We start from the raw sequence: 14,751 nt of genomic DNA, 5'->3' as shown, positions 1-14,751 counted from the left end.
CTCATGGCGCCTGAGTCAGCAGATGTAAGATAGCATACAGATTTCGTCAACGCAAGAAGCTGCTCCCCTCTGAGCATCTCTGATTTCTCATCTGTTTTCATCGGCTGCTGGTTGCCCTCTCCTCCGCGGACAATGCAGGCAAACATCCAAAAGTGTAGCACCGGTGGAGAGGATTAATGTCTACTTTTGGAAATGTAAGAGCATTGCCAAATGTAGATGGAGGCAAACTGTCTTACTCATCCAACTTATCCTTCACCTTCACTTTCCTCACTCTTTTCCCGTCTCTCTCACTCTCTTTGAACTACAAATGCTTCCACGCCTAACAAATTACTTCTTGATTTTATGCCATGAATGCCTCAAATAACCCACGTTTTCTCGCTGTGGTACACGCACACGCACACACACAGTTCAGTGTATATAAATCAAAACAGCCTATGGAGGCAGAGGCCAGCAGTCGGTCTTACCGACAGCCATCATGTAGTCCCAGCGATCCAGCAGGCACATACTGAACTGCAGCCCGTCGGGCGTGTAGCCCACGTCGATGAGAGCCAACTTCCTGTCCGGGTTCTGACAGACGGCAGATGTCCAAGCTACCAGGAACCAGCAGACGATGAGCAGGATGATGGCCAGCAGACGCAACACTCGGCAGCTGGTCATATAGGGGATCCTCTGGGCTGTGCGGGACAGGAACACCTTCAGCACCCTGTGGGGGGAGAAGGGAAACCTACTTTAAGAGCTTTACAAAAAATAAGCTGTCATCATCATAGATTATGGCACCAATGAAGGACACTACATTTCCACATTTGACACCAAAACTTTGTGACTATTCTTAACGGATGAAGAAAAGCATTGGCCATTTGTCCAAAATCTTTGTTGTGTCTCAGAAGAAGGATAAGTTAGTGTGACATTGTCATTGGTGTTGCAAAACCTGAAACTACTGTTTGCATCCCATTTCCTGTATTGCTCTGGTCAAAGCCACCAGACTCCATTGAGAAAAGCAGTAATTTTGCCACATGAGTTGGTGGTCTACCGCTAAACAGTTGCATTATTGTGTGAGTCTGGTGTTTCAAAGGGTTAGTTCTGATCAGGTAAAATGATGGTGTTGTCAAAGGAGTCTCGTGTCTTCGAACAGAGCGATATAACTGCTGTTTCCCGTTAAGCAAAACAGATCTTAGTCTTTGCCAGAAAGATCTCCCTTTAGAGCACTGTACATGGTTTGATGGGTGGAACCCTAACCCTAACCCTTTCCTCTAAGGCAGGCATGTCAAACTGATTCCATAAAGGGCCCTGTGGCTGCAGGTTTTCGTTCCAACCAAGGAGGAGCACACCTGGCTGGAATCAATTAATCAGCTGATCTCAGTCTTCAGCTGATAACTAAGTGATCCCTTGATGTTGATTGGTTGGCCTGGTGTGCTCCTCCTTGGTTGGAACAAAAACCTGCAGCCACACGGCCCTTTATGGAATCAGTTTGACATGCCTGCTCTAAGGGTTATGGTGCCATATTCTCATTTTCATATTTCAAAAACCTAAAAATGCAACAATCTTAGCATGAGTCAAATACTTTTAACCAGTGATTTGCAAAAGTAAAAAGTCCTATAGCTGTCCTTCAAAAGAGCTGAATTAACCAAGGCTGTGATCTTTTTCCCTCAGTTCTGGCATTATGCAACACAGCAGCTCTGAAATGCATCATTATGCAGAACTATCTGTCTGCATGATGTTATGTAGCTTTAAATCCACTGACAAACACAAAGAATGTGTTACAGGAATTAAACTCATGACCAGCCGTCGCTATTCTTAGGCTCTGCCCTTCACGCACATTGATGAAGTGTCCACTGCGCTCCCCACTAATGAGCCCCCCATCAAAAATTGATCTGTGCAATATGTTAACTTGCACCTCTAAGGGTTTACTCGGCTCACATTAGCCATATCCTCTTAATCAGCATCTTCATTAGGCCTTTTTGACAGATTCACCTGACAAAAAGCCCCACAGATGAACAATTTCAAGTGCATTACTTTAAATACAGCAGACCCCCTGTCTCATTATCGGCTGTTCAGTGCTGGATAAGCGCCTCTTGTCTCTCCCTCGGTGTGTCCTCCAGCAGTCCTTTCCCGTCCTCTGATCTCACACATTTGTCTCTCGGTCTGTCTCTTGCCAACCGTCATTCAATAATACGTTATATATGGAGATCATCTGGGGCCAAAGCACCCTGTGTTTTCTTAATTACTTTTACTTGGCATTTCCCTTCACCACTTAATGAGGCAGTGAATCCACCCCTAAACATGTGCAGCAGTGTAGTCTGGTGATGAATTAGCCGAGAAACAGCTCGACACTTCATAAAGCTCTTACTTTTACAAGGAATTAAGATGTAAGACGCAATGTAATTACGCCGAAAGAGGTCAATCTAATCCAATTTCCGGCATTTCCTGGGACGGAAAACGATATTGGTTTTGTGCAGATGCGTGTGTAATGCGTATTACCTGTATAACTTAAGCGTCAGTGTCCCGTAGACGGTAGCGAAACCGAGCAGTCGAACCCATCGCAGCAGGATGCAGCGGAAAACACTCGGCTGGAAATAGAGAATCCCAACCTGCAAGAGGACAGAAGAAATAACACATGTTGAGTAAAGAAACAAAAAAGGAATATCACTATCAAACAGTGAGGGCTTCCCATCATCTAAAACCTGCTGCCAGGGTCTCTGTTCAGATCATTACCATCACAATAACTACCGCACCTCACTGCTTATCTGCTAAACGGCCTCAAATACATTGCAATGGTGCAGCCAATGCTTGATGTCCTTTCAAGTCACACATGGAAACAAGTCCTTAATGTTCAACCAATGCATAATACAGCTGGTAAACATTTTTGCATGTACTGTGTGCAGGATGTCTATGATTTAATGGATGAAAAACAAAGATTTTCTTTGCATGATTTTTACTCACACTGCTTCTTTAAAATATTAACTGTACTGTGACTTATATTGCTACTACTACTATAGTAAAACCCTATTTGTTGAACCATTTTCTCACTAAATTCATGCAAGATACATCAGAGTGAAAACTCATGAAATGCTTTGACCATAATAGTTAAAAGATTAACAGTGAAGTGTGCTGTCATTTTTCCTTGGCATGACTCAAAAAATTAATCCATCTGAGCCTGCTAACATCATGCAAAGCTTGCCCTTGAGAAAAGCAGGAGGGCATCCACCCATGTTTGCAACACAGACCGAGAAACATACTGAAACGGTGCCCAACCAAGCCGACAAAAAACCCCACTGACGGTCTTCCAAAAACATAACAAGCACCAAAACAAACAAAAAAAAGAAGGAAGAAACAAACATCTGAGGCAACATAATTATCTGCCGGTTGCAGATGTGCAGCGATTTCCCCTGTGGGATTGTTAATGTTAATCGGATTAGCCAAGGCATTATTACGTTCCCTCAGGCTGTGGACAAGACGCAGGCATGTGGATATTTTTGCTCGCTAGGTTTGAGTCAGTCGAGGGACACGGAGGACCCCGTGGGAGAAAGGGTGGCCCACATCCTCGTCTGCTCACAGACGGCGGCCGACCAAACACAGAAACTTCTGAATCAAACAAAGCTTGCTCCAGTTGACTCAGCTTTGCAAAGGGAATGTGGCACAGAGCAAATAACGAATAAAGGAGTGCTTGGTTGTTAATATTAAATGCAGACAGGGTGTTTCATGCTGAATTGTACTCTAGGGAGGATGGAAAAGCCTCTGAAATTATATTGTAGACTATCGATGGGCACCAAAACTCACCAGTGAGGTTAAACAAAATATCTAAATAAGAAAGCATCAAACAGAGAGGAGAGGCAAAGCAGCCGATAAAGAGGTTTCAGGCGCTGAGCAACTTGCTGACGCACATTTAGGGCCGGAGGGACAGAAGAGGGCGCCAGGAAAATGAGTAAAACTGCATCGAGGGAGAGCGCAGCTCATGACTTCTTTTAAGATAAACTACAAAATAGCAGCTGCATCTCCGTCACGTGCCAGTTTAAGGCGGATGTTGTTTGTGATGAGACGGAGACGGGGGGGTGTTTCCTCCAGGGTCCACCACAACTGATCCGAATGAGTCGTCATGGAAAGTTTTTAACACATTTAGCAGTTTGAGCGTCCCTTTCAATGGTGCGATCTCACCTACTGATCATTTTTACTCAAACCACAGTGGAAAAGTTTTAGATTTAGTTGCTCACTTTTGCTGAAATAAGTCAGAATGCGCCAGTGAAGTTGGTTATTACACACAGTTTTGTAAGTTGCATCACACAAAGTGTTTTGTTGTTCAGTGAGATTTACTCATTGTAACTGCTAATTAACCTACTAGAATATTACACTTGCTATTGCAAATGAACATATATCCGATTATGAGTGCACAAAATAATACTAACAATGGAAATAATACATGAAAATGGGAGGAGTCATGCCCATCAGCCTCAGCTGTACTTTGTGTTTAGTGCTAATTAGCATGCTAACATGATACACTATAATGGTGAACAGGGTAAAGATTATACCTGCTACATATTTGCCTGTTAGCACAGTGTCACTGTCACTGTCACTGCTACGCTAGTGTTGGCATTTAGCTCCAAGCTCAGCTGTGGCTATAAGCAACTTCACAGAGCTGCTGGCATGGCTGCAGACTCTCAAGCTCTGGCAGGTGACAGAAATGCCAAATATGATTGGTCTCCATGCAGCTTAAACCACCTGAGCTTTTGTTTCTGTCCATGAAGAGAAAATATTCCAGAACATGATGAGGCTCAAATTCTGGTTGCAGTACTCACTGCAACACTAAACTAACAATCCACTCCCTCTGGACTCTCCGCTCTGTCCGGTTCATCTGATACTATAAGGTACATCCCCATCCCCCTCACTGATGCTCACACTAATGCCAATACTCATATTCTAGGGACGAAAAAGCGTAGTCATTGACCCTCAGACGACACAATGCTAAGCAGACATTCATTGCACACGACGTGCACTTTCCATCAGCGAGGTTTCTAGGAAGAGACTGGCCCTGAACCTCTGACAGGTTTCTCTTAACGCCGGTGTGCATAAAGAGTAAGATCAGATTCTGCCCTCCTTTCCTTTTGAAACCTACCATTAATAATCAATGCTAAGTGCTGGGAATCTTAGATTCAGCGCCGCGGGAAAGGAAAGGGATCAGGTGTTATTCCCGAACGTGTGTGCGTGCGTGCGTGCTGGCGTGCACGTGAGGGGATTGAGAGGATCAGGGTGCTGTATATCTATCTAATGGACATCAATATCGAGGAGACAATTATCAACACACTTACAACTCTTCAGCCTGCCTCCCCCTGCTCGTCTCGTCTCAGTTACAGGATGAGTAACCGCTTCAGGAAATGCTGAGTGAGCACTGCTAACATCTAGCAGCCCTCTTTTCTCCAAACATTTTAACATTTGCTGATTACTCTACAATTCAAACACTATCAGATCAGTGTTACAGATTTCAGAGCTGCTACTGAGGACATTTTTAGGAAACATCTAGGGTTTTATTTTGGTTTCATGCAGGCAGGTGAACACGTCCCAGCTGGATGTCTGCCCTGATCATTATGTTCATCTGCTGACCTGGTCTCCAGCCGCCCCAGACACCTGACTATACACAACCTGGTCTTGCCAAGTGGAAACTACAAAACAGAACAGTGTGTTTCACAGATGCACACCTGAGAGGAATAACATTAAGCATCCATAAGCAGATGAAGCTTTTTTTAAGATGTGAAAGTGCACAATGGCACATTTGGAGGAGTGCACAATGACAGAGGTACTCCTCCATCTTTATTTCAAGTCTTCACTTTTTATTGACATGAAATTATTCATAACCAACCTTCTGCCCAGGACTTTAATCCACCAAACCTCTCCCTCACTATTCATTACGGAGAGGCCAGATGTTAAAAAGAAAATAAATCAATTATAGATTGGCAAGCAATGAAATCATCCAAAACCTTTACAGGAGTAGTTATATGAAATATGCTGAGACTCTGGGAGGTAAATATGTTGCTGGAGCCCGCAGCTTGTTAGCTTAACTTGACATGAGGACTGGGGAAAGGACGTTTTAATCTGTAAAAAAGCAAAAAAAGCAAGCATGTAAACACTTTACATGCAGTACAATTACTTATACCAGAGCAGCTGCCAGGAAGACAGTGGGCCAAAAAATAAATATTAGATATAACATGATAATAAGGTAGTTTTTGAGGTGCTGGTCGGTGGATATATTGAACTTTGGACAGTCTTTGTGCTAAGCTAAGCTAGCCATCTGCTGGCTGTAGCTTTACAGCCTGTAAACCATAGAGATATGAGAGTGGTTTTGATCTTCTCATCTTTCTCTTCCTTGATTTGAAGTGATAATTGCAAATATTGATGATTGAGCTTGAGTCAGTGGAATATTATTATGCATTAGTGAATCAGTTTAGTAAAATATCTAACAGATGAACAGATAACAGATTCACTTCTCTGAGCAGTTGTTGATCCCTGTCAGCATTTAAATATATACCAACAGTGTTCACACATTGCTTCTTTATTAGGTACACATAGATAATGCTAATTTGGCTAATACAACAGTCCTGTGATGAATCATACATTCATGAAGGTTATGATTGTAGACATTTTAAATACATAGAGGCCTCTCTGTTATCGAGCCTACTCTCACTGATACAACAATAATAATAAAGAAAACTATAATAAATAATACACACGACTATTCAACTGTACATTCTCCAAAATGGCAGCACAGTTGAATGAATCACTATTCATGTTCACTCCATTTGATTGGAATTTATACAAACTGAGGGAGATATTAACCTGACAGTAATTGTTATAACATATATTTGGGCCTTCAAAATGCTCTCATCAAGACTGACTTGTTGGACAATGACTAAACAGTGTATAGATTTTTGACAATGACAGGACACGATGGCTGTTGACGGGAACATCAGCTGTCGGGGGGTTGAACCTGTGATGTTGTGGATAATAAAGCACAGACACATACACACTGAGACATCCATGCGTGATCCATGTCTGGCTCATCTATTAATCAGGATATTTAACAACGAGTTAAATAGAGTGATGAGAGTCTAAAAGAACAAACATAGAGAGCCAGATTCACACGCTCACCCGCTTGCTCATTCAATCAACACTCAGTCACTTAATTTGCAGTTACATTTCATTCGTAATCGTCTCTCATTTCAGCACCCACCAGCTGGCTCCACATAGAGATTCAGTGGGTTGGTTACCCGCTCGAGTTTGTCCCCGTTGATGCGCCGGTGACGCGAACCAGCCAGCTGTGGTGCGAGCGGCAGCTTTCCAGGGAGCTGCTGCGATGGTGGCTACATCTGTGCTCAGCTGTCTGCCGTCTTCACTGAAGCGGATTTTCTGCTTTTGTTTTAACTTGTCTGTCGATTCTGTCCATTTTGAAAAGAGGATGTTCTCTCCTTTGTGTAACCTTTATACTGTAGAAACACTGAGGAGACAGAGGAGGGCAGCAGCTTGTTGCACCACCTGATTGGACGACTGTTGCACGTTTCATACTAAAGTAAAGATGGCGGGACCACATATAAGCCGAAGTGATAACAATATCCACAATGGTTTAAAACATCACAACATATTCTGGTAAAGCCAACATTTTAAAGGTAGGTAGCTATGGAGCTATGAGGACGCAGGTGACGCACTACACACTCCCACAAATGATTTCACATTACTGCCCCAAGAAAGACAGCAATGCACCAGCAAAGGCAGGAGGGAAGAAGACTGCTGGTAAGTAAACATGAGGCTTTACACCATGAACGCCTTTAAGGAGTGACTGAAAGTATGCATCACTACCACCTTTTGACTGCATGCTCTTCAACCTGCCTTTGATTGAAAGGTTTGCTGCATAAATATAAGCACAGCTACAGCTAACACCTAACTTTAATGTCATGAAAACAAACTCTGGCGCTCTGCAGTCCCCAAAGGCTTCATGTGAGAATGATAACACACCCACTACCACAATATGACGCCCAACTGGATGCACCACAGAGCACACACAAATAATTTTGTGCTAGACCGCTTTAGATAATTAGCTCTCGCTGTAGGCCAAACAGGAGATATTCAACAAATATCACTTTAAAAAAAAGAAAGTGGGAGGATTCTTTAATTAGACTAATGCAGTTACAAAAAGAGCACCAAAAACCAGCAGTGTGTAATTAACTTGTAACGTGCAGACAATAAAAATGCAAATGTGTGAGTGCACGGGGGTCGATGCAGAGGGTGAAAGCCTCAGGGATTGATCCCCTTTGCTGTGAAGGTCAGGGTCCCACAGGGTATTGATCACATAGGATGTTAGACCTCTCCCTCAATGCCATGAAATTAGTTTACTGCATGCAGCACAGAGTAAATATACCAAACTGTGGTCTGCTATATTATCACATCACAAAGAGTCGGATGCTCTGTAGATGTTATTTGTCTCAACATAAAGAAGTATATCAACTGTGGACTTTTTTTGAAGTAATTGAAGGGGTCTGATTGAAGCTAAAAAATTGGGTGTCCAGTTGCTCTTCAAGTGTTTTACCTAAACCTGCATTAACTGATTTGATTTTTGGCCACTTGGGGGCAGTAAAACAAGATGTAAGCTCAACATTGACATATTATGACCTTGTGAAGTTGACATGGCTTAGGTGTTTGCAAAAAAAAAAAAAAAAAAAATCTTATTTACAACCCCAGCAGACCCAGAGCAATGTTAGCATTCATTCTGAGTTGTGTTTCGGACCACCTGATGATATCCCCTCTGTTTCTGATCTCCACAAACACAAATGTTCACCAGCCTTGTCTGACAAGTGTCAAGTGTTCTCTGTCAAATAGCTTTCATGCTAGCTTAAACATTTGGACCACATTTTGCATAAATCCTGGTTCAAAGATGATACTTCACCACTATTCCACAATAGTTGCTTGCTATCTTGCTAATCACCTGATGGATGATGAGAAATTGCAGCATGGCTTGATTTGTGACTGCCGGTCCTCTCAGAAACTTAAACTTGTTTATATTAATTTTGTTAATATCTCTAAATAAATGAGGTCAGAACTTAAAAGACGCAGATAGTGTGACCCAAGCTGTTGTCATGCCTCTGAATTGTGCCGCTGGGACACTTTGTAGAAATTTTAAATTATGGTTTGAATGCTGAATTATTATCAGGGGTTGGCAGCTATGACGGCTAGAAGAGCGACCTCATACTAATGGAGCACTTACTGAAATGAAAATGCCAAAATAAAATATCATACATTAGTCATCTGTCAATGATGCAGTATAAACACATCAGTTTTTAGATTTAAAAAATGACTGAAACTTAAAACGTTGGCCAGTTTCAGTCAGAAGAACAGACTGTGCTAGATTTCCGCCTTTTGTTATCACAGTTTTTTTGGAAACTGCTGCCAGCCAGCAGGGAGAAAAATGACTTTCAGCCATTTAAAGTGTCTGTCTCCGTCTGGGTGGAGAATGGGATGGTGCAGCCTCGGGAATCATTCTGTCACAACAAAGCTCTCGTGCTACTTTTGATGTTTTTGTCATGAAGTAGTGACAGCCATCCGATGGGCCCGTGCCCCACTTCTTCTGGTCATCGTCTCCTGCTCATTGCCCATCGCTTCTCTTTTCTAATCTCCAAAACACCTTCAGTATGAGACAGTGGGAGGAGGCAACAGTGGGAGGTGGGAGCAGAGGGGAGGTGGGGTGTTGTAATAGCAATGGATCCATTTTTATATGAAAGCCGACACTCACTGCCATATGGGAAGGGCAGCTTTCTGGAGGGAGGTAATGGTTTCTTCTCCTCCTGCGGCTCCCTGAGGTGGGCTGAGTGTAAATTACATCCAGCTCGGCCTCTGCACAGTCAAGACCAGAGCTGGCTGCCGCTCGCCTCCTACAATTCCCTTCACTCCTCATCACCAGTTAGCTCCTCAGAAATATTCCCGCCTTGCTTGGACGCAGAGGGACATATCAGAGAGGGAACAGCCTACATACATGTGGTGATGCTAGCTTTCTTTTTCCAGTCTCTCACTCTTTTAGCTCTCTGCTCACAGAGATAGAGGGAGACACTCCAGCTGCAGTGGTGCCTCCTCAACTTCAACTTAGCGGCCGTATGTTGTGGGAGACTCTACAGCACTTTGCAGAGAGAAGGAGTGAAGCAGGGTATGAAGGGACGGCTGGAAAAGCAAAGAGCAATCCTCCAGATTCACTTAAGTCAGATTGAAAGTGTCAGAGCGGCTTGGATGGAAAGCAAAGCAGAGCAAGGGGGAGAAGTGGCTGGCAGACGATGTTTCATGGCCTGTCAGGTCAGGAGACATTATCCCCTGGCCATACTGTTTCTCATTAGCCCCCTGATGTGCTGTGAAGCCCTGCCCGCCCGCCTGCCATGCACGGCGAAGCCCTGAGTTGGGTCGAGGTGGCACCTCGGCCCAGCTTGCCACCAAGACAATGCTGAGATTGGACAGGTGGAAAGACAAGGAACGAGGGACAGGGGAATCGTACCCGAAGGTCACTGATTTGAAAAACCACAAAAGTTTGTCTTGAGCAGCACAGCCATGATGCTCTGTACTCTGCCCCTTACAAAAGGACTGGGTTAAGAGCAAAAACTGGAGTGATGTAATCCTTATTCTTTAGGTTTAGGTAGGTCCTGTGATGTCTCGTCGGATTTGTTAATATGTTTTGTTCACGAGTTCATGTCTTGTCTTGCACTTCCTGTTTTATTGTGAAACCTAACTCTCCTCTCGTTTCAGGCCCTGACTTCCTGGTGTGTTTCCCAGCCTGTCTACCCCGCCCTAATTGTCTCCACCTGTTCCTTGTTACCTCGTGTATATATAGTCTGCATCTCCCTTTGTCCTGTGACAGATTGTCTCATGCCTTGTTCTGTACTTGCCTTGCTCTCTAGCGTTCGATGATCCTTGTCTTCTGTGTCCCTGTAAGTCTAGTTATTAGTGTAGCTTGTACCTTTTGTTTGCTACTTTGTTATCTAGCTTTTGTGATTAGTCCAGCCTTGAATCTTTTGTTTGTTACTTTGTTGTTGAGCCATTTTTGAGCCTTAGATAGTTCTTGTTCTTTACCTAGTCAAGTTTATCCTTAGCGTTTTCTGTTGTACTTTGTTACATTACCTAGTTTGTATTTTTGTCATTTATCCTGAGTGCTTTGAGTTAATAAATTTTCCTTTATTTGTGAAACCTCACTGAGTTGTCTGTGGTCTGCATTCTGAGTCCTGAAATCTCTCCGGGCCTGTCAGGTCCGAATTTGCCAGGTCAGTACCATTACATATGGGTCTGTCCTTCAAAACCACAAAACCTCTCTATGTGGATGTCAGGCTGGATGTTTGGTTGTGTCCTTCTGACTTTGATTTCTGGACACTGTGGTTGATATCCTTCTTCTAGTTTCTTTGAACAATACCCACACTTTATCTCTAGTTTACCAAGAAATTTTGCATGCATTAAACCAAAGAAAAGTATTAACTATAGCAGATGGCAGGTCAAAAAGATGTAATTTCTAATGGTTTGGATGGAATAAATGATATAATCTTGCCAATAAGGGTACCAGATCACAAAATGCTCACAGCGTTGTTATGCAAGGTGCTAACAAATTGTATGTAAATGTATTTTGTTGAAAGACTTGTTGGAAGACTCGTTACTGAGTTCAGTTTCACATAACATCATTAAAACTGATCCTACGGATCAACATTGGATCACCTGCTCAAACTAGTAAGAGGTAGTTTGAAAGATTACGCATGAAACCTTTTTTGCACTACAATAGATTGTAAATTGATATTAGGGCTCCTGAAACAATCACCAATTAATATTAAAAAGGATGTTTCTATGGACTTAACAGATGAAGATCTGGGTTGTTAGCATGAGCAGTGAAAGTGCACACAGCTGAACAGATGAAGAAACTCGTCATCTGATCATGTGATCTGAGGGAAAGTCTCATTAATGAGTGATCTGTGGGAAAGTGCGCTGCAAAAACACCACAGCAACGAATGCTTGGCACAAAAGGTGTTGAAAACATAGAAAGAAACTTGCACATTAGCACTTTTACATAAGGGTGAACGTTTCTGAATGCATAAGCAGCAGAGCAGGAGGCGTGACATGTCTCACGGGGGAGAGCATGCAGGGAGGGGACTCGTGCTGACTCTGGGTCAGCCTGCACTGGTGCACACACAGATGGGTAGAAACTAGAAAAGGGAAAGCAAGTCTCAGACAGTGTGTTCACATGCATTAATGTTATTGTCAGCTTTCTGCAGTAACCTGATTTCTTAAACATCATTTAAAAGAAAAACTTCCCTTCATCTGGATGAGGGATTGACAGAAACCTGGTTGATGTAGCTTCATTTATGCTGGAGATCTGCCCACTTAACCAGGTTTGTAACAGGGTTTTCACATTTTTGTATGGACATTAGACAGATGGTGACAGCAGTACAGAAAGGAAAGGAAGTGCATCCAAGGGTTGACTAAATAATAATAATTACTAAGTCAATTTCTACAGCTGAACAGTCTGCAAATTCAAACATTTGTGCACATACAGGAAAAACTGTGTGCTCTCCCACTATTAGGATGACTCTTCAAGCTTCAGAGTCATACAAATGGGTGACAAATTAAAAACAAAACAACATAAGGCGTCTTAGTGAGAGGAGCTTCAAGGCTCCTTATTCAAGGATGAGGAACTCTACTGGATGAAAAAAACGCCCTTCTTCCACAAGATATTTGGTGATGATGATGGCAGGGAGTGCTGTCTAGCCTCCAAAATATCCCATAGTCGTTCAACTTGGTTGAAATCTGGTGAGTTCTATCCAAGAGGCCGGGTGGCGCCACCATGCAGCGCCTCTGATGGCTTACTCTTGTCTGAACGTGTCGCTGGCTTGACTGGTGGAGATGGTGGCCACTGACAAAGCAAGGAGCGATAGTAATCCAAACTCTGTCACTTCACTCCGATCTAAGCCTCCCCAGCAGCGTCAAGAAGCTGCAAAGAGACAAACGCAGGGCTGGCAAGCTAATCCAGGCATCACATTGTGAATCACAAATGCGTGTCCGCTCTCCCCCTCTCTCATTTCCACAGCCAGATGGAAATAGCCGGCTTTGGCTTTGCCATAATTTTTGCCTCTTTCCTCCTGCACTCCCTGTTCCTCCCCTTTTATTTCAAAGCAGGGGGGCTGAAGTTATTGCATGTGACACACCCAGGAGGGGGGGTTGCATTACACCACAATGCCGAATACCATGGGAGAAGGACGAGATGTATCTCCTGCTGCTTAATAACAGTGGAATTATTTAAAATAGAAGCAGCAGCAGCAGCGGCAGAATATTTCTGAATCTATATTTAGATTGGGAGTGATGCGTCTCACCCTCACAGCCGCTGCTCATGTGGGATTCGCAGGGGGGGAGACATGGAAATGCATCAGGGTGGAGATCAATCTAGCGTGCTGCACGGAGCCATGCGGAAAGATGCTGTTTTCGCATGATTGACCGGAGATATTTTATCAAAGTCGTGTTCACGGTGACCATTTCAGCATAACAGCACAGAATAATCGAATTTCAGCACAAGCGCTGAAAGGTTGTAGGATTTATGGCGTAAGCTACAAAGTTAAGTTCCCTTTTTACAATCTATTTTTAGCGTTCGCTGCCATCACCACAGCCGCTTCATTCATTCACTCCCCGATAACCTGACTCCCAGCTTGCTTTCGCTCTGCAAATTTCAAACATTATTACTTTCCAGGATCTTGTCCCAGGAAAATTGCATTGATTAGCCGGCTCTAAATCAGTTGGCTTTAATTACATTTACTCTGCATTGCTTGGCTAAGCATATAGCTCCACATGATTGCCACTAAATTGCAATTAGCCAATGCCCCAAGCACCCAAGAGGAAGACATAATGGTAGATTCATGTAAATCAATGGTATGTGGGTGTGGGACAGAGTCTGGTCAGCTGCAAGAATAATGAGGTGCTTCAGAAGGTAAACAATGTCACTGTCTATTAACTGATATAAAATTACATGGATCGAGTTTCATAGGTTATAATAACAGAAGCCATTTCCAGTGGTTGGACTTAAGAGTAATTTATTCCTTACCAGCAGAAAACAAGAAGGAAACAAGCAAAAGTGAAAATCAGAGAATGCTGTTTTCATTGATAAGATTCTTGTCTTTTCGCTCATCGTTGTCATTTTCAAAAAGGACGCCATATTGTAAAAGTAATCCAGGTAAAATGTCAGGTGGAGAACAACTAAAACCATAAAAATATGATGTCTCCCAACCTTTAAAGCAGTCTGGCCATCCAACAGTGTAATAAATACCTAATGTCCAGAATTCATTATAAGGGTATAATGTAAAAAAAAAAAGTGTGTCTGCCATTAATAATTAGTTCCATTATAGTTATTTTGACAATTGTTTCCTTGATTAATCGATCCTGTGAAAATAGTAAAAGATATACATAATTATATTAAAAACTATAATTTTCCCAAACCCTGCATGACATATTCAAGTTGCTTGTTTTATGTGCCCAACATTTAAGAACCTGAAGGTACAACATACTTCATTTAAGTGATCAGTTTGATGGTAAGACAGGAAAAAAATAAGTGCCAGATTAAAAACTGGCCAGAATATGAAGTAAGAATACAAGGTCTTAGAGGGTTGAGGTCAAATAAAATTTGATGGAGTTTATTCTGCGCGAAGGTCTGAGTGAGCACAGTCTGCATGAAGCAGCGTGAGTGGCTGGTCAACAGATGGTCGTGTTGACAGG

The 14,751-nt window shown here is 42.8% G+C and overlaps 1 protein-coding gene across 1 annotated transcript in view; it reads right to left on the bottom strand.

Moving 5' to 3' along the window:
* gpr158a (G protein-coupled receptor 158a) overlaps positions 1-14,751 on the bottom strand; it is a 62,034-nt gene that overhangs the window by 7,777 nt on the left and 39,506 nt on the right. Inside the window, exons 6-7 of the mRNA XM_041961812.1 lie at positions 2,479-2,588; positions 465-703 (exon numbers count right to left, since the gene is read on the bottom strand). Of these exons, the coding sequence (XP_041817746.1) occupies positions 465-703; positions 2,479-2,588 (349 nt within the window). The remainder of the gene's footprint in view (positions 1-464; positions 704-2,478; positions 2,589-14,751) is intronic.

Source organism: Chelmon rostratus, chromosome 20 (assembly GCF_017976325.1).
Source record: "Chelmon rostratus isolate fCheRos1 chromosome 20, fCheRos1.pri, whole genome shotgun sequence".
Classification (NCBI taxonomy): domain Eukaryota; kingdom Metazoa; phylum Chordata; class Actinopteri; order Chaetodontiformes; family Chaetodontidae; genus Chelmon; species Chelmon rostratus.
Note: the sequence above shows the minus strand (reverse complement) of the source record. Positions and strands in the feature narration are given on the sequence as shown.